This window comes from Sinocyclocheilus grahami, unplaced genomic scaffold (genome assembly GCF_001515645.1).
Source record: "Sinocyclocheilus grahami isolate Dianchi unplaced genomic scaffold, SAMN03320097.WGS_v1.1 scaffold228.1, whole genome shotgun sequence".
Taxonomy (NCBI): Eukaryota; Metazoa; Chordata; class Actinopteri; order Cypriniformes; family Cyprinidae; genus Sinocyclocheilus; species Sinocyclocheilus grahami.
Window position 1 is genome coordinate 455,958 of NW_015505407.1, and position 21,122 is coordinate 477,079.

The window sequence follows — 21,122 nt, forward strand, 5'->3', positions numbered from 1 at the left end:
ATATATTTAATCTTTGTAACTATTCCAAACCATCTTCATGATGATTGTCCCATAATGTGGCATTAACACATTTTATTATTTCAAAATAATTTAAGGTGTAGCCATACCTGGCATTGTGGCAGGGGACAGTGGCCCAGAACGAGATGCCGAGGCGCTGGCAGGCGAGCCCACTGGGGGAGAGGTGTGGGGGGAGAAGGGTGACTGTGCTGGATTGCTCTGTTCTCCTTGACTGCTGGATACTCCAGATGTGCTGACTCCAGGGCTCAGAGCACCCTCCGTACCAGTAGGTAGGTCATCAATAGAACCGGATAGGTCCTAAGCAAATAGAACCGTAGGAATGTCAGAAAAATCTAAGATTAAAGTCACAACGTAAGTAGTGTCAGATCTTTTCTTCCATATTTTCGGAAACGAATAAAAAAAATAACAGTAGGACGGGGGCATCTATCCCACGATGGTTGATGCTTGATCTGAATCTGAGCTTGCCATTGGGTTTAAGCAGACTAAATGTTTGTAGTCCGGCATGTGTCACCAGAGAGAAGTCTGTCATTTCACTGAAAGTTTGAGTTATGATGTTGATTAAGAATTTTTTTTTAAATGTGAAAAATTAATTGTCACAGTAAGACCAATAACATGCATTTAGAAAATGCATGTTATTTCCATTTCATGCACTGCAAATATGTACATACTTGGAAAAATTAATCTGCGTTCCCATAGAAAACAAAAACACAAATGGAATGGAAAACGAAAAAAACAGGCTAAGCTGTTATCATTCGGTATTCCAGCATTTCTGCTAGGGCTTTAAAAATGAAGCTGTCAGCTCGCTCAAAGAACTCTTCATGGCATTATCTTTATTTCACTAATATTTTCCTATCCAATCAGCAACATTCAGCTTTCACAGATTTTAAAGGGTTAGTTCACCCAAAAATGAAAATTCTGTCATTAATTACTCACCCTCATGTCGTTTCAAACCCGTAAGACCTTCGTTCATCTTCGGAACACAAATTAAGATATTTTTGATGGAATCTAAGAGCTGTCTGACCCTGCATAGACAGCAACGCAACTCAAACGTTCCCAAGTCCAGAAATGTAGCAAGGAGATCGCTAAAATAATCCATGTGACATCAGTGGTTCATCCGCAATTATACGAAGCTATGAGAATACTTTTTGTGTGCAAAAGAAGAAGAAGAAAAAAAAGACTTTATTCAACAATTCGTCTCCTCCCGCGTGGAAAACGCTAGGCGCGCCGCTTTCTGCTTTTTTCCAAAGCATTCGGGCACTTGCGCTCCGGAGCCGTCTACCATTGCTAAGCAACCATGACCTGCGCTCTCCATGAAGGCGCGGAAGTTTCAGCAAAGGATAAATGGATTTGCAGCACTAAAAATCGCTTGCAGTAGCTCTGCTACTAAATTTATTTAAAAATGGCTATCCCTGTACAGCTATGATCAGCTGTTCCTTCATCTTGGCTGAGCTTTCAATCTTGTTACGGGAAAGGATGAAGCTGATTGGTTGGTTCTCGTCACAAGCAAGGTGCGCTTGCAGCATTCTGAAAAGTTGAAATGTTTTTATCTCGATGCGGCGCGGACGCGCCTGGAAAAAATGAGCGCGTCGCACCGCGTGCGCGTCGCTTCCATTATGAGCGCGCCTGCCGCGCATCTACATTTTAAATAATTAACTTGAGCGCGCAAAAGATGCTATATGTGAACGGCCCCTTACGGGTTTGAAAAGACATGAGAGAGAGCAATTAATGACAGAATTTTCTTTTTTGGGTGAACTAACCCTTTAAAATCTGTTAAAATCTGCAGCACAATAGCAAAAATTATTTATACCACAAAAATGTTTCTTTAGAATAAATCTCCCGATGACAGCTTCTTCCACTCGGCAACAATGAACTCTGGCACTATTTTTTTTTCCTCTCTGGGACACACACACACACACACACACACACTTAAGTGCTCTCGGTAAACATACAATCACAGAGCCAGAGGCTGCTGGCCTTATTTATCTTATCTAGGAGGTGAAAAAGTGAGATCACAGCGTCCCTGAGGTTGCCATGGCTACGGCAGTCAGCTGCACGTGTGCTGAGTCAGCGCAGCTGGGTGTCTCTCTATGTGTCCTTTTCAAACACAGTCTCACAGGTCATAACACACTCAAATGCAATTAAATCTCAGAGACATAGAAGCAGAATTTACATGGAGTACACAGGGGTTCTACAGACATGAACAAGTTAAATTGAAGACTTTTTAAGACCTTTTTAATACCACCTCATATTAAATTTAAGACCTAAACCTGTAATGGAAATACACATTATATTACATACATATTTGTAATATTAAATTTGTTTAAATAAAAAAGAAAAGAAAATATCATTGCTGTAATAAATAATATTTATTACTACGATATACAGTGAACTTTTCATATCAACAGACAATATTCCATACAAAATATCCCTGAAAAATAACTGCATCACTGAGATTTTTGGTGGAGTAAACAATTTATTCTGAAGCAATGTTTCATCAGTGTTCTATCAGCCTTTACATACTTAAATCTGCATATTTTTATTTACCTTTACAAAGGCCTATTTTTAACCTTTTTAGATGTATGCATCATCTTTCATGTCAAACTATTACAATTGATCAATAAATTCAATATACACTATAGGGCTGCTACCAGTCAGATTAAATCACTTACACTGCAAATAACAATAATTACAACTGCAATAAATAATGTTATGAGATTAATGTTTTAAATGCATTTATGAAAATACAAATAAGAAATGTTGAGGGGAAAAATGCATACTTTTCAACAAACTTCACAACTAAACGACCAGTAAGTGGCGGTAAGTCACTGAATGAGTTAGTCATTGAGTCATTCATTCAACTGATTGAGTGTGTTATCATGCTGGTATCTTAAGGACTTTCGTGGATAACTGACTCATAAAGTTTTTAATATTCTTCATATTCTGTGTGGTGGTCAGATAGAAATTAATCTTTTCCAATAAGTTCAAACTGATTTTTACCTTTTATGGGCATTTTTTACCTTTATAAAGCCATTTTTTATTAAAGGGTGCATTATCTTTTGAGTCAAATTCTTACATTAAATCAGTGAATTAGAATAATAAGACATTTGGGCTGTTACCAAGCAAATAAAATCAGTATCAACAAAATTCATCTTTGCAATCCAGACATAAGCTGCATCTGAAGTGGCATTTAGATGTATTTACACACTGTTTAATGCAGAACATGAATGCATTTAACCTGCAGTTATAAATGCATAAATAATGTTTTGATATATTAAACATAAAACGTTGAATACTGATATTTAAAATGATTTTAAAAAATGAAAAGATACTTTAAATGTGAAATTAAACCCGCCAGTAGATGGCAGCAAGTCACTGTTAATAAGCGAGTCATTGCAACTGAACCGAATCATTTAAACGGTTGATTCATTCAGGAACAAAACGCTGTCATGTTGCTCTAAGATGCAAAACAGCGCTGTGGCTTTATTTGGAATTATTTTTGTTGGCGAAATAGTGCAAAAACAGGCAATATGGTGTCTAAAACAAAGTCTCTTTATAAAACTTCTAGTTTATTGAACTGTTGTAAAAAAAAATCACTATCACATTTGTATATGGCAATTTTTAGAGAAAAAAGGCACTCTTCATGTGAAATTGATTAACTATATGAAGTGGTATAAATATATACATTTTCTGCCCCCATGCCTTGAATTTGTGATCATTCTGAATGCATTTTGATAGACTGAATCGTGCCATAAAAGAGAGCACTGCAAATGCGCGCACACACACACAAGACTTCACGTAATGCGCGCACTCTGTAGGTGTTTTGAATGTTTTTTTGCATCATGAGAATATTGAGCAAAATAGCTCACTTATCATGGTGTTACTTAACTATATCATGTTATGAATAAACTAAACATTTTGAATTTTTACCTTGGTGTGTTTCTTCTGAGTTTATGTGTGCTGTTACGCTCGTTTGTTCTGAAGTTTCTCACAAAGAGACAAACAGAGCGAGTCTTAACAGTGCGACCTTGATACCAGAAATATACTATCCATTATCAATTGCGGTTTACATTTAATGTAGGCTAATAAAATGAGAAGAATCATTCTTCGATACTTCGCTGTTTTTTTTTTTGTCACTTATGTTTTAATCAGGCTATTTGTCTGGTCAGGCAGTTCGACCTGTATTCTGCTACTGCGATTCTCTCTGATGATGCAGCAACTACAGCAGGGAAGAAAAAAATCTTCGGTCTGTCCAATGATTGTAAACAGTCATTTAGGTCCGTCAGGCTGAAGATATTTTAGCGGTAATGTGACCAAAAATATTTAAGACCCATAGAATCTGAATTTAAATTATGCTCTTTTACAAAGTCTTGATTTTGTTTTGGGGGTATACTAGAACATGCTCTCATGCTTGGTGGTTCGAAAAACGCATTATTTTTCACATAATTTACATTATTAAAATACCTTTCTCCCCAGGCTGGCACAAACGGCTCGACCAGTTCCGGCTTTGATGAAGGTCTGCCTTCCGAAAAACAAAATGTGATGTGATTGGTTAGCTGTCCCAGTGCGTTGTGATTGACGAACAGCTTAGACGGTGTTTCAGTACTGCCACGCCCCTTGCTCTGTCTTTCAACAAAAGCTTTTGGCGAATCCGGCACTACTCACTCGTGATGTGGAAGCTGTCCTCAGTAAAATGCGCAGCACACAATAGCAAATTGGGGTTATAATGCTCAGGAACAGAGTTAAAAAGTAAATTGCAACCACTGTTTCCTGACATCATCCGCTTTCGGAAGTGGGGAGAAAAAAACAAACAAACAAAAAAACAACACCTCAGGTGGTCGCACACCGGACGAGAAGCGCAGCGTCACGCCATGTCTTTAAAATTCGAACACATTATTTTCTCTGAGTGCAGGCACACTGGCGGTGCCGTTCGGCATCTGCCCGTGGCGCCCAGCTACGTCGTGTTATATTTGTAAGAATTGTTCTAGACCAGCGGTTCTCAATTCCAGTCCTCACGTACCCCCGCTCTGCATGTTTTGCACGTCTCTCTTTGTTAACACACCTGATTCAGATCATCATCTCGTTAGAAGTGAGCTCCGTGCATGAACCATGTTCCGATTGACATGCTCCCTACACAGTGTCCATTACTCCCTACTCCCTGAGCAGGGGAAATCCGTTGAAGTTTACTTCACTTCGGAATATTAATTTACAGATTTGCGCTGCGCCGCTGCCTGCAGCGTCTTCACACACATACGAAACTTGTTAGAGAAGCGTGAAGTGGGACATAATATACCTCTGTAAATAAATAAAATTTAAATTCACGTCTCGCACACTTAAATGCCCTTTGTATGGAACATATACACTCCCTTCAAACTGGAATCATGGCGGAATATCCGGTAATGTCCACTTCGCAGGGCACTTACAGTCAAATATAACAAACGTATGAAGCAATAAGAGAAACATACAAAATGTGCAGAGCGGGGGTACGTGAGGACTGGAATTGAGAACCGCTGTTCTAGACATGTAAAAAATTTGAGGCTACAGCACAGCAGCTCTTCTTCTTGGTTTTCTCTGATGCACTAACTCTGCAACAGCTCTTCTTCTTCGTCATCTCGTCTGATGCAGTCACTCAACCAAGCGTTCTAACCATGACCTCACCCCCCAACCATTCGAATTTCTGTAGGCGGGAATTCTTTGTAATGAAATTCTAATGAGCCGCTTTGTGATATCACAAAGCCCGGAAACCAAACGCTGTAGTCCAAACGAGCCGTTTGCTGTAGTTCTTGAAAATTGATTTTTTTTTAAACTAAATATCTCCCTTTGGAGTGGACTTTGAGATTTGTAACTTTCTAGATCTTTTTTATGCCCAAACATACACACTACACACTGATTAAAATTAAAAAAGTGAAAAAGTATAATAGGACCCCTTTAAGACATTTTAAGGCCTTATATTAGGAAACCGTTATTTAAGACATTTTAAGACTTTAAGGACCCGCGGACACCCCGACTACAAAAACAAACTGTACAGAGACAACTGACGGCATATATTTTCATGACAGACTGCATGAAGTTCTTTATTTAGCAACAACCCCAAAGGTCCTACATAATCACTCCTGAGATAAAGGTGCAGCTGAGGCTGAATTATGCTCACATCTTCAAGCTAATTACTTTGATCTAAAAGTCAACATAAAATAAAGCGTTTGACAAACCACTTGATTGCACATTTGTGAATCTGTCAAATTCACAATGCATCTTAAAATGCGGTTGGACGCAGTCAACAGCTTGTGTGAAACGAAAGTGTCAGACTCACTGGTAGACTAGAGGGTCTGCCCTGCATGTCCTCTGTGCTGCTCTTCGATGCCAAAGGCGGACCGGAGGGGGGAGCGCTGGACTGGGAGCTAAATGACTCCTGGGAAATCTCCTGTGGATGGAAAAAGGCAGCCCAGGTCAGTCAATATAGGTATTTAGGACAGTGGACGCATGTATAGATGCTTTTGCTGACAGATATCACATGTAGGTTTAGGTCAGTCTCACTGTTAGTAATATAAATTTCTGGTTTTGTACTTAATAATAACCAGCTACAATACTGCTTTTATTACCGTACAAATCTGTAAATGCACTGTGAAATTAAATGCATTCCTGACTTCAAATAAATGCAAAAGCATCCAATTTAGTTCAAACACACAAAGTGATAGGGCTGAACGATTAATTGCATCTGCGATAATATCGCGATATGAAAAAAAAAATCAAAGAGGCTGCGATTACACTCAGTCACGTGACACGCGAGAGTAAAGAGGTGTGTTCGACTTGAAGATCGATCGGTGTATGACATCAAAGTACGGCGAGAGAAAGCATAAGGAGACGTCCACTCTCTTATAGCCCTCGCAGTACTTTGATGACACACACCGATTGGTCTAAGCAGACGTCCACTCTCTTATAGCCCTCGCAGTACTTTGATGACACACACCGATTGGTCTAAGCAGCGCTGCTTCAAGTCGAACACATCTAAGCAGTCTTCAGAGGAAGCATCAAGTTGGCACGCTACAGTGTTGCCAAGTCTGTGATTTGGGGAACCCCTCCAAAAAAACTTGTATTTTACCCCTTGGAACGCGATCATTTTTACTGGTGGAACCCCCCTCGAAATGCGATTGGGCTAGTTTTGAGTAGCAATTGGGCGGGTTTTGATGCGAAAACCTGGCAACCCTGTAAATAATCCGTTACATCGATTTACTTTCTGTAAACTGGGTACTTTTATTTGCAACAAAATTAAATTCAAAGTGTTGTTGATCAAACACATTTAAAAGTTCTTCCTACAGAAACATGGGATATGTGCCTATAATGTTTTAAAAACCATAATTTGAAGCTCAATGTATAGATAAAACTTCATCAAAATTATCAAAATATTGTATAGCACTTGAATGCGATTGGGCTAGTTTTGAGTAGCAATTTGGTGAGTTTTGCTGTGAAAACCTGGCAACCTTGGCACGCTAACGTTACATCGATTTTTCAAATGACGTCGATTCGATATCGATTCTCAAAAGCCGCGAATCGATCTTTTCCGGGATTTATTTCAGCACACATTTAAAATAAGATCTGATTAACGTGAATCTTATCATTAGTCTTCTCCACTAGATGTCACCCTTATTTACCTTGCACGATGTTTCAACAGAAAGCCTGTCATTCATTCAGCGCTTAACATGGCCATACGCGTGATTCGCAATGCTCAGGTGAAATGCTATAATAATACTATAAATCTGCAGAAGCATTTGATATCACGCATAAGGCGACATGATTTCCGCAATGAATGAATGGTGCGGCGCACTGTTTTGTTTACTACACACATACTAAAGCGCGGGTGACGCTCGCGGTGTTTTCAGCTTCTGCCGTCTCACTATATGATGATATGAACACGAATGTCATCTCCAGCTGCTCTGAGTCTGCCGTCTCACTACATGATGATATGAACACGAATATCATCTCCAGCTACTCTGAGTCGCTTCATTAGCATTTTACGTTTCATTTGAGAAAACTACCATCATATCACATACACAGCAGCTGCAAGTTCTTCACGGCAACCCGTCAAAATAAAAGTTTAGTTTAAGTTAAACTGTCAGAATATATTACTATTTAGCAGTCTTAAGAATCAATGCTACTACTGCTAATAAATAATAAATCTTTATTCTTAAAAGGAATAATCACATCCGTTTTCTTTTTAATTTTAACAGTAAACCTCTGTTGTGCAGCACTTTGTTTGCCAAAAAATAAAAAGGTTTAATTTTCATTTGATTAGGATAAATTAAATTAATGTTTTATGCCTTCATCTGATTACTAGAAAAATTAAGAACATTTTATAGGGCCCTATTATGGTTTAAAAAAGGACCCATACAAAAAAAAGTATAGGTTTAAAATACAGGCATGTGGCTTAATTTCTTTTTATTAATTTTTTTTAGAAATATCAATAGCATTTGTATTAAAACTATATTCACTGAATGCAATCAAAAAAATCAAGAATCGAATTGAATCGAGAGCTTGCGAATCGAAATCGAATCGGGACATCTGAATCGATACCCAGCCCTACTTCAAACGTACTCCATCAGCAGAAAAAGAAAATAAATAAAACTGTAAACAGCCAAAACACGTAACTTAGAATGGGAGATGGATCGGTTTGTGACAGCGAAGAGAAAAGCCATAGATGAAGTGGCACAGTCCCAGGCAGGTGCTGGTCATTCAAAAGCACTCAAATGCAGAAAATATGACAAGGCATATCTTGCTCTCGGCTTCACTCACCGTCTATATACCGGACGCTACAGTTGTCGCTCTGCGCCGCAACAGCTCTACTGTACACTGGACGCAGCAAAGCGACCATTGCAAATCATTTGAACTTTGTGTCAGTACGTCATAAATAGAACAAGGCATCAGTTTATTGTTGGGTTTTGTCGTGTCGCGCCGCATCCAGTGTACACAGCGTCACTGATTATAATGGGTAGGGTTCTACTACTGTATTTTGCCGCTCACGTCCGGTGTAGACACGATTTTTAATGTCGTTGGTGAGGAGGAAAGCCTGTGTGCCCTATGCCTTAGCGGACAGCATGAAACCCACAAAAAATAAATAAATAACAGAGAGAATAATAAAAATAACAGTTATTCTCTCTATGCTATTTTTCAATGTTTCAAGTGATGCAGGTGTTTTTTTTTTTTCCTGTTGGTTTTTTTAATTAAAAAAGCTCCACTGGTCTAAAGTTAACAAACAGTGTTTAAAAAGTGCAGTCCACATGTTTACATGTTTATTACAGTGACTTTGAATTACCTAAAGTAGTGTGGTAAAGCAACAGATTTGTTTTTATATTTCTGCAATCTACTTTAGTTTGTGTGATTTGCTACTGACTTTCATATTAATGTTTACACCAGGCTTACTTGTCAGTGCTTTATGTTTTCATAATTATTACATGCTTACAAGGTTGGAAGTTCAACAAATCAGTCAATATACTATGTGATTGGAGTTGTTAAAAATGTCATTCGTATCAATTCATGCATCACCTAATTTCATCGTAACATATAGGCCTGGCCTACAGAAAAGAACATTTATGTTTAATCCATCTAATATTGTGTTGGTCATACTATACAATTATTTATAGCTTGTCTTTGTTGAATAATACAGAACATAAGCTTTAAAAAATAATCACATATTAAATCGCAATACTGGTAACAAAAAAAAATAAAAAAATCGCAATTAGATTTTCCAAAATCATTCAGCCCTACAAAGTGAATATTAAACATGCTATTAACATCCCACCTTTAAATTTGCATAGGTTCACAAATAAACATGGTTAGTAGAATGAAAAATACCATCCAGAGTAGAAAAGTATGCATTTACACATTATTTGGCAGATACTTTAGTAACACTTTACAATAAGGTTATAATTCTTATCATTAGTTAATGTTTTAGGTTTAAACTAACATTTAATTTTGACTTTGATTTAATTTTTTTATTTATTTTCTTGAACTAGATTAATAAATACTGTTAGGTTATTTCATAAATGTACTATTGTTCATTGTTAACTAATGTTTAATATATTATTATTAGAAAATAAGACACTACTGTTAAAAAGTTTGGAGTCAGATTTTTTTATGTTTTTCAAAGACGTCTCTTATGCTCACCAAGACTGCATTTATCTTATCAAAAATGTTAAAACAGTAACACTGAAATATTTTTACAATTTACAATAACTGTTTTCTATTTTAGTACATTTTAAAATGCAATTTATTCCTGTTATGGAAAAGTTGAATATGGAAAAGCCATTACTCCAGTCTTCAGTGTCACATGATCCTTAAAAAATTATTAATGTGCTGATTTGGTGTGCAAGTAACATTATCAATGCTGAAAACAGCAGTGTTGCATAAAATTTTTGTGGAAACATTATATATTTTTTCAGGAATGGCACAAGAATAGCATTTACTTGGAAATCAAATGATGTTTTGCAACATTTTAAAATGTCTTTACTGTCACTTTTTATGAATTTAATAAATCCATGCTGAAAGTATGGACCTCTTTAAAAAAAACAAATTCTTACTGACCCCAAATCTTTTGAACACTAGTGTATAAAAATATTAACATTACCCAATGACAATAAATGCTGTAGAAGTGTTGATCTTTGTTAATTCATGATACTTAATGCATTAACTGTTAACTAAATTTCATTGTAAAAAATGTCCTATACTCATAACCACTGCTCCAGGACAGTCTCTCACTTTTATTCTCTCATTTTCATCCACCCTGAACCACCACTTTAATACGAAAGCAAAAAGCTTAAGTTACCTGAGGAGGAGGAGGAGGAGGAAAACGCTGAAATGGCGATTGTTGCTGCTGCTGTTGTGGGGGATTCTGAGAGTATGATGTGGGCTGCCCCTGCGGCATCTGTCCGTGTCCCGTGGGCGTCTGAGAAGCAGGTGTGGGTGTCTGCGGTGGCTGCTGTGATGTTGGCGCCGGCTGCTGCTGTTGTTGTTGGGGGCCTTGGCCAGGCGGGTAACTGGGTTGGGATGCAGGAGGAGCCTGGGAGCTCCCCTGCTGCGAGGGCTGGGACTGAGGCACCTGTTGCTGTGGATAGGGAGACTGGCTAGACTGGGGTGCTGCCGAGGACTGCGAGTACGGGGACTGGGATGGGCCAGGCGAAGGGCCGGTCATCTGCCCCTGTGGCTGCTGGGGCATGTGGGGTTGTTGGTAAGGAGGGCCAGCCTGTCCATGTGGGCCAGATGACTGGGGGCCATGAGGTTGCTGTGAATAAGGTCCCTGACCTCCTGGTTGCCCAGGGGAAGGCTGGGGATATGGCGACTGCTGCTGGCCCCCCGAGTGAGACCCCTGACCGTGCTGGCCGTAATAGGGCTGCTGCCCCTGCTGCACATAACCACCTGGTCCCTGCTGTCCATATGATGGCATCTGCGGAAACAAGTAGGATGGCACTAAAGATCATTACACTCATGGTATTTCCCCACGTCGATTTATATCATGCGGGTAAATAGACAAAGAGAAACACTTCCTTTCATTGACATGCTACAGACAAGGCTTCCACTTCTTTTGATAAATTAACTTGTGACACTGACACGGTTTTCCTGTTTATTGCTGCAAAGTTGCTTTGAAGCAATCTGTGTTGTATTAAGCCTTATTAAAGTAAACTTGAGTGACTTGAATTTCCATTACCACTCCAGTTGTTCTTGATTAAAGGATGAGAACGTATAGTTTTAAATTAATACTTTTTAAAAATTTACAAAATGTCATCAGTAAGACAGAAAAGACAGCCTGAGATACAAATGTGGCAAAACGGTGAAGTGTTTTAGCACTCAGCATTAGTAGAATCATCAGAAATTTTCATTTTAATATTCCCCTGATATTGTTAATATGAGTTTACATGAATAAATGTCAAAACATGGAGAGAGAGTTTATTGCTAAAGAAGATGAGATGGGTTTTATTTATTACCTGTACACAATATACCTCTACATAGTACTACAACTTTTTATCCTTTCTATTCCCTAAATAATAAGGCATGGATAATATGTAGTTATTGTACCAGAAAGTGTGACCATGTCCAGCATCACATTTGTAATTATTTATTAAGGCTAGGAATGGCTAAAGATCCCATGATACCTGGCACACAATATGCTACATATTGCTATTTTTGTCAAGCTTTGTAACACCAAACACTATGATACACTGATTTAACCTTAAAAATTAAAGCCCCAAAAAACTTTTTACTTCAAATAATAACTAAACAATTAATAATAAATAATAACTATAACAATTCTCATGCTTTTTCTTTCTTTCTTTTTTTCCACAAAATGGTGCATTCTGAAAGTTAAACAGAGCATATCCAGGCAATATTTGGTGCATAACAATTAACAACATTTGAAAACAATGTTGAATTTAGGTTGCAATAAATAATTTATAAAACTATAGAATTATAGGTTAAGGTAAAAAATAATAATGGTTTGATTGTAACATCACATCTTGAATTGTTTATTACTACAAAGTTTTCTACATGCATCAGTGTTAATATTCGTTTTTCATTTGACTGCAATTTCACGTTACACTATTAGCAAACGGACTTCATACAAAAGGTTTTTTCCCCTTGAACCTTCTTTCTTGAAAACAGTGAGTCTGTGTATCTATGCTGCTAAATTCACTTTAAAATCTTAAAAAGCTTGCTAAAGTATACTTTTAAAAAAATGACACATTGATGCCAGCACACCAAAATCATGATTAAAAACACTGCAAAACAATTCTGTATTTTCCCCCACCTCTAATCAAATGAGAAAGCACATTGCAATAGGTTACAAAATATGCATAATTAGCTTCACAACTTATAATTACCAGGATATTCACTCATTTAACTACAACAGTGCAGCATATTCAAACTGTGAACCCTTAAAACATTGAGAAAGAGCACTGACCTGCTGGCTGTACTGCACACGCCCTTGCATGCCCATAGGGTATCTCTGAGGGCCAGGGGGCCCATAGCCCTGGCCTGGGTAAGTAGGCCCCTGCTGGGGCCCTGTAGGAGGCCCTTGATGGGGCTGCTGAGAGTAAGGCCCACCTGACCCATAAGGCTGGCCGCGCATTTTCCCCATTTGATCCATGGAGCCTGGAGTCTGTGGAACGAGAGTGACATTATGATTTAGTATGATTTACCTCGAGAGTGAGGTATCTCACAAATAATGACAGAGAAACATAAACTGAGTTTAACAGAAAGACATCTACAAAGCTTTTAAAAACTCAAGGACAAAACCATTAAATCAAACCATTATTCTGTACTACTGCACTCCCACACTTGAGAATTTGATTTTAAAAAGCCAGGGTGGAAATGAAAGAATAGCAAGGACAGAATAAAAATGCAAGAAACCACAAGAGAAGAGAGAGAGAGAGAACAGCCAGAGGGGAAACGATAGTGGAAAAAGGAGAAGGAAAAAGAGAGACAGCAAATAACCCTCTGCTGCCGATTCCCACGGTTATTAACCTGACCGTTACCTTGCTCAGCCTTAGTTAAGGAAGTCAACAGTGCTATATATAACTCATTTCAAATGGAGGGCAGTCTGCCGAATATTTAACACATCCCAGCTGTAGCTCTGCTTGAGCCTCGGCCAAGCCAGCTTTTCCTTTTTTCGAAAAAAAGACTGCAATCTTGGCACTGAATGAATGACACGGGGCTTAATGACATGTGAGGAGAGGTCCAGCTTGACTTGCAATGAGATGAGTGCGGGTGCATAGAAGTCCAGTATGAGGGGAGTCAAGTAAATACTGGAGCTGGAATATCAGTCATTTTGTTGTAAGCTAGCAAATATTAGGAACAAAACAACTGCACAAACAGATGAAAAACTAAATACAGCAAGTTTCCAACATTCATTTCTGATAAATGCAGAACATGGCACTATGTTAACTGCATCAGCTTATGGTCTTTCACGTTGGCAATCTGACTGATTCAAACATTGATCGCTTGCTAACACTTTAAATGCAAAAATACAAATTAGTCTTCAGTTTCCTTTTACTTCAATCCCCACAAGCGATGACAACTTTATTGCATGTACACGAGTGTTAATTTCGTTAAGGAACACTATGACGTAAAATGTTCGTTGGTGAGCTTTTTCCCCATGACTAAGACGAGACGACAATAAGGTCAATAAACGATAACTAAGACTATATCAACATGCAATTTCATTGACGAAATAAGACGAGACTAAAATGTATTCAAAAAGATAAAAACTTGACCAAAAACCTCTTTTTATTTTCGTCAAAAAAAGGAGACAAAATTGTATTGCCAACTGCTCTACACGCCTCTACTACGCAAGCTTTCATGAGTGCGGTTGCCAGATATCAAGAGTTATAATCCCCGAATCAGAGCTTCACTGTTACATTGATACATTTTCTGCCCGGTGTGTTTTGCTTATTTTAAGCAATCTAGCAACCATGTGCACGTGCTCGCTGCTGCAGATGATCTGAAAAACAAACAAGCTGGAGTTTAGCGATCTTAAATGAAAGCGTCATTCAGCCGGTCAGTGTTCTGTAATGAGATCTCACTATATTGTTTGCGATTGTGATCGCTGAATAAATACACTTACTCAATCGCTGTTGTTTTAATAGAGAAATAGACTATTGCAATTATGGAATTAGTGGAATTTCACTGTTATAATATTTTTCGTTTGTTTTAGCTGTTTTCATAATGTAGACCGAGAGATTGCATACGTCTTTGGTGTTGATTTATATCATAAAAAGCCTATAATAAATCAGTACACTAGATGAGGTAAAATACACCATGTATGTGTCCACATTCTATTGATTTGTGATTACTGGAGAAACTGCAATACCTGAACTGCAAAAGTAAATTTCTCAAATGACAGCAATCATTACGATTATAATTTTGAGATTTAAAAAAAAAATTTTTTTTATCAGTTTAACCATTATACAGAATGACAAAAATGGAACTAATATTTCATTGACTAAAAAAACCTGACTAAAATGCTCATACATTTCATTGAATAAACAAAAACAGGACAAGTTTGTCTAAATATGATAACTAAAATGTACATTTGAGTATGACTAAGACTAAATTAAAAATGGCTGCCAAAATGACTACTGCTGTATGGTTAATTAATAATAATCTTATTGCTAAAATGTCAAGTTTTCATTGACTATAACTAGACTAAAATGTTGAGACTTTTAGGCCCGGTTTCATAGACAGGGCTTAGCCAAAGCCAGGATTAGGCCATAGTTTAATTAGGACATTTAAGTAATTTTTATAAACATGCCTTAGAAAAAAGCATTACTGGTGTGCATCTTAAGACAAAACAAAGGCACTGACATGTTTTAAGATCAGTCAGTGCAAGTTTCTTTCAGTTGAAAAAGCTCAGACTTACACTTAGGACTACTTCTAGGACTAGGCTTAAGCCTTGTCTGTGAAACCAGGGGATAGTCGACTAAAACTTGACTAAAACTAAATAGGATAAGGTTGACTAAATATGATAAAAACTAACAAGGACATTTTAGCCCGGGACTAAGACTAAAATGAAAATAGCTGACAAAATTAACACTAATGTGCATCAAGTTATATTCATATTTTTCGTGTGTCCTTAAATATTTACTTTTTTTACTACGTGTATTTAACATTATTTAAATATTAGCAAGTGAATGTTAATTAAATTAACATCCTTATAACAGCAATGAGACTACATTCTGTTCTCTTCTATGTTAAAAGTAAATGCAATTTTATTACTTATGTTGCATTCAATTTAGGGTTGTGTCGATAGATGATAGTATCGTGTATCGACGAAAGTTAGAGATATCGCCTGTGGCTGATGCCTTTGACGATAGCAAGACGATTATTATTATTAGGCTAGTAATACTATCTAATTTATATTATGGCTTATTGGTTGCATTATTGATTTCTTTTTCTGCGTTTTTACAGTATTGCGCGTTAACCAATCACACACGATTATGCTGAGCTTATGAATGCAATGGCCAATCAGAGGCATTCAGATGAGTCATCACTGAAATAGCGGAGTTCCGTTGTTCAGCGCGCGCTAACTGAATTCTGACTTGCGAATTCTCTCATCATAAATAACAAAGTGCAGATCTACGTGCGATGTAAATATAAAAGATTTATTCATCATAGTTTATATTCACTGATTTTAATGGGAGTGTTTTTAAAGTGCATAACGCGCTAGACTGAGCTTGTGATGATGTTCTTTGCTCATTTTCTGTAGCTGCTTTTTGAATAACTGAGGAAATGTAAGCATTATAATTATTAACTTACGATGTTTCTATTAATTTGTTATCATGTTAAATACAAATTCAGTTATATTAAAAACATTAGGCTGCTTTTAGCCTTACGCTGGAGTTGGTTCACTTTCCCGCAATGAAACTAAGTAAATAATTACATAAATTAGCACGATAATATCGTGTATTGCGATCTCACCAGCTGACGATAGGACGATATGAAAATTGAGCATATCGCCCAACACTAATTCAATTACAGTATTTAATTCTAGCAATAGACTTACAACTCACCAATTACTTGCCATACTTGAGGACAAAGCTCACTCACAGAGAGAAATAAAAGTGTATGCTGTCTTTTCTATCATAATTCCCCTCCGTGTATGTTCAAAACAAAAAATAAATAAATAAAAATGACCTCAGAAACATTAAGTATTAAGCATACTTTCATCCATAATGTCCGTTTTTCCATGATTGTAAAATCTATTCAACATGAAAAATTAAATCCTGAAAGTCAGCTTAATGTTTACCAAGCAGCCAAATAAACTCCTCTCCAGCGTTCACCTACACAAAACATCTAAACACAGTTCAAAATGCTGGGGTCAGTAAGATTTGTATTTGAAAGAAATTAATACTTCTTTTCATCAAGGATGCATTAAATTGATCGAAAGTGACAATAAAGGTATTTATGTAACAAAAAGTTTCTATGTAAATGCTAAAAGATTTCCATTCAAGGAACCCTCAAAAAATGCATAATGGTTTCCACAAATATAGTAAGTTTCTGTTTTTAACATTGATAAGAAATGTTTCTTGAGCACCAAATTAACTTAGAATGATTTCTGAAGGATCATGTGACCCTGAAGACTGGAGTAATGATGCTAAAAATTCAGCATTGCCATCATGGGAATACATTTTAAATATAAAAATATTATATAAAAACAGAAAGCAGTCATTTTAATGTTTAAATGTAATACTATTTTTATTATAGTTTAAGACTTCTTTCAAGAACATTAAAAAAAACCTTACCAACCCCAAATTTTGAACAGTAGTGTATACCATATATTACTTCAAGTAAAAATATATATGGTTGGGTAATATGTTGAATATTAACAATAATAAAATAACAACTTTGTGAATATGGTGATGACTTTAAAAACATTTTGAACTGGCCAGCATTCTAAAGAATACATCAAAAGAGTAGAGATTAGAGCCCGACCGATACCGATATTAGGGTGTAAAGAAAGACAGATACCGATATATCGGCCGATATTCTTTATGTGTAGGCTATATTATATTACAGTATAGTCAAAAGTTTTGACACACTTCCCCATTCGTGTGTCCAAATTTTTGACTGGTACTGTATATAGAATACAGTATATAGCCTACATAAACAGAATATATACAGTGGGTACGGAAAGTATTCAGACCCCCTTAAATTTTTCACTCTTTGTTATATTGCAGCCATTTGCTAAAATCATTTAAGTTAACTTTTTTTCCTCATTAATGTACACACAGCACCCCATATTGACAGAAAAACACAGAATTGACATTTTTGCAGATTTATTAAAAAAGAAAAACTGAAATATCACATGGTCCTAAGTATTCAGACCCTTTGCTGTGACACTCATAATATTTAAAATACAGTTAGGCAGTCAGGCAACATCACACAAGGTTTTCACCATTACAACTGTTTAATAGTTCTATAAACAGTTCAATAAGCAAATACAATAATATTAGGTCACTTACATTTTAGGCAGAAACAGCGCATCTCACAGCAACCAGACGATTCATTGCTGATTGATTCTGTGTTTTGAACGAATCGGTTGAGTCAAAGTTTCATTAGCCCATGCATAAACATCTGATGAATCTGCCGTTTGACGAATCGTTTGAATGAACGACTCAATGACTCACTCATTAAACGCTCACTACTGGTACCTACTGGCGTTTTAATTTAGTTGGAAAGTATCATTTCCACCATAATTTCTTGTTTGTATATTAAAAAATATTTAAAATAATCTCATAATAATTATTTAATGCAGTTGTATTTTTCAGTGTCAATTGAATTTATAGATCAAATGTAAGAATTTGAAATGAAAGTATTAATGAGATTAGTGGGAATAGAACCCAGCCCTAATCCTCTATCTATCATATGTTGCTGCCTTCATCACTGTCCTATACATTAAAAAAAATGACTTTTAATTTTGTAGTTTATATTTATATATAAATATATTTACTTGTTTTCATTCATGTGCTTTACAACAATACAGAGAGCAGTGTGTAAAATTTTACCAGATTTAGTCTTACACTTATTCACTTTTATTTGGTTCCCACCAAATAGTTATTTCACTAAATGTTTAGATTTTATCAAATTGTGCACTCATGATTTTTCTAGAATAAATTCGCTGCTAAATTATCCACTAACCTACTTTATAATAGTACTTTTGTCATAGATTATTATATATATTTTTTCATTTGTTATTTTTCATTAAAATGAAGTTGTCTATATTTAGTAGATCAGGTCAACACACAGTAGTATAGAATTTCTACACTGATTTAAAAAAAACTGCGCTGGTTAAAAAAAACAAAAAAAAAAAACTGCAACACTCAGAATTTTCTGGATCGGATCAGAAAAAATGGTATCGTTGCATCCCTACAAAAGAGTTATCACCACCCTTTTTGCAACACTAAGTATAAGAGTTAAGAAAGAGGTTTTAAAAATATGTCTCTGATATTTTATAAATTGATAGTTAATCATTTATGTATAAAACATCATCAAAAGCAAGATGTTTAGCGATATTGCCCAGATACTGTTATACTGTACACTACACGCCTATAAAATTTCAATATTTATTTTGAATATCATTCTGCTGCTAAGATTATGACGTCAAGCTTCAAGTGATAATCGTTACTTTAATAAAATATCTTTAAGTTCATTAAGTAATGGATGAATCATTGTTATATTAAAGTGATCTTTTGACGTAATTATTGTAAATTCTGTTGAGAAGATAGATAAGTGATAGAGTGCAGTTGGAAAGTGCACGTATTCACATCACATTCATGTCTCACATTAATATCACAATGTCCTTCTTTCCATCTTTGTATCTGATGACCCAGAACATAAAAACAAACACTGATTTTGGTTTCACAATATCTAATGACAATGTACAAAAGATGTATTCGTGCATATGCTGGACAATGACGTTTTACAATGACAAATATGAAATCCATGTTGATATAAAGTGTTATAATGATGGAGGCAAAACTAGGAACCAAACTGACAACATTCAAATGTCAGTCAACACTTTTAAGTGACCCTTTGTTTAGGCCTAGTCTTTTTTATATATGCATCATTTTGTCTAGTGAATGCAAGTCATTTTTGTATAAAAATGGATGGCACAATTGTTCGTTATTTACAGATGGGCACTGACTCAAACATGACCAAAGCTTATTACTCAACGACACAACATGAAAAAATAACAAAACAAGAAAGTACACTGTGTCATCCTATCCGATTTGGGCCAGTGAAACCTCATCTAGGATGTCTGTCTAATATCTAGGAGGCTCGTTTTAAATCTGGCTTAAGTTCAAACCTTGAAAGGAGGTCTACGGCTGAAAACGCTCTAAATTGTGAAATGACTGCGGGCAAGCTGCTCTTGACATTTTCCAGTGTCCGAATGGAAAAATAGAAATAAAAGCAGCACATGGCTAATCTGCATAAGATAAAGTGAGGGCTCCCTTGGCAGGAGAGGCTGCTGGACGGGCGCTGTGATTGGCCATGGGGGATGGGGTGGACACCATAAGACTTACAGACCGACTGAAGGCAGGACGGCATTCAGCCACTGCAGTAGGCATAACTCTGTCTGAGATCAAATAAAACAATTATAGCAGAAACTTCATAGGCTACATCTAAATGAATCGATTAAGCAAATATAATTAATAACCAAGAACTTCTGTACAAAATCTGAAAGACCTACATTAATGTTTGGAGTTAGTAAGTTTTTTTAATTAATACTTTTATTCAGCAAGGACGCATTCAATTGATCAAAAGTGACAGTAAGTAAAAAAAATCTAAATGCTGCTCTTTTGAACTTTTTATTAACAGAATCCTGAGATCAATTGTATCACAGTTTACACAAAAATATGAAGCCACACAATGTTTCTGAAGGACCATGTGACACTGACGACTGAAGTAATGATGTTGAAAATTCAGTTTTGTCACAGGAATATGACATTTTAAAATAGATATTTTAAATTGCAACAATATTTCACAGATATTACTGTTTCTACTGAATTTGATTAAATAGAAGCAGCCTCTCTATGAACAAAAACATTTAACTGACTCTAAACTTTTGAACGGTAGTGTATGATCTGAGTTTTAGTTAGTGGGGTTGCTTATGTCACATGGTTTGAAAACCAATCAACACATTTTAATGACGATACCTGACATATGTGGGCCCATATACAGAAGATATGGAAATTTTGAGGACCAAACCATCAAACAATATTGCAGATATTCACTCCCTGTAAAATCAGAGATCATTCTTCACTTCGACAAGAACTTCCCTAAACAGACATTTTCCAAGAAAAAAAAGTAAACTTTTGAACGGTAGTGTATGATCTGAGTTTTAGTTAGTGGGGTTGCTTACGTCACATGGTTTGAAAACCAATCAACACATTTTAATGACGATACCTGACATATGTGGGCCCATATACAGAAGATATGGAAATTTTGAGGACCAAACAATATTGCAGATATTCACTCCCTGTAAATTCAGAGATCATTCTTCACTTCGACAAGAACTTCCCTAAACAGACATTTTCCAAGAAAAAAAAAAAAAAAAAAAGAGCAAT

General features: G+C 36.3%; 1 protein-coding gene across 3 annotated transcripts in view; it reads right to left on the reverse strand.

Moving 5' to 3' along the window:
* LOC107597114 (AT-rich interactive domain-containing protein 1A-like) overlaps positions 1–21,122 on the reverse strand; it is a 35,616-nt gene that overhangs the window by 10,434 nt on the left and 4,060 nt on the right. For all 3 annotated transcript variants that reach the window (XM_016288047.1, XM_016288046.1, XM_016288045.1), the window contains exons 3-6: positions 12,959–13,156; positions 10,832–11,449; positions 6,326–6,436; positions 108–315 (exon numbers count right to left, since the gene is read on the reverse strand). In XM_016288047.1, the coding sequence (XP_016143533.1) occupies positions 108–315; positions 6,326–6,436; positions 10,832–11,449; positions 12,959–13,156 (1,135 nt within the window). The remainder of the gene's footprint in view (positions 1–107; positions 316–6,325; positions 6,437–10,831; positions 11,450–12,958; positions 13,157–21,122) is intronic.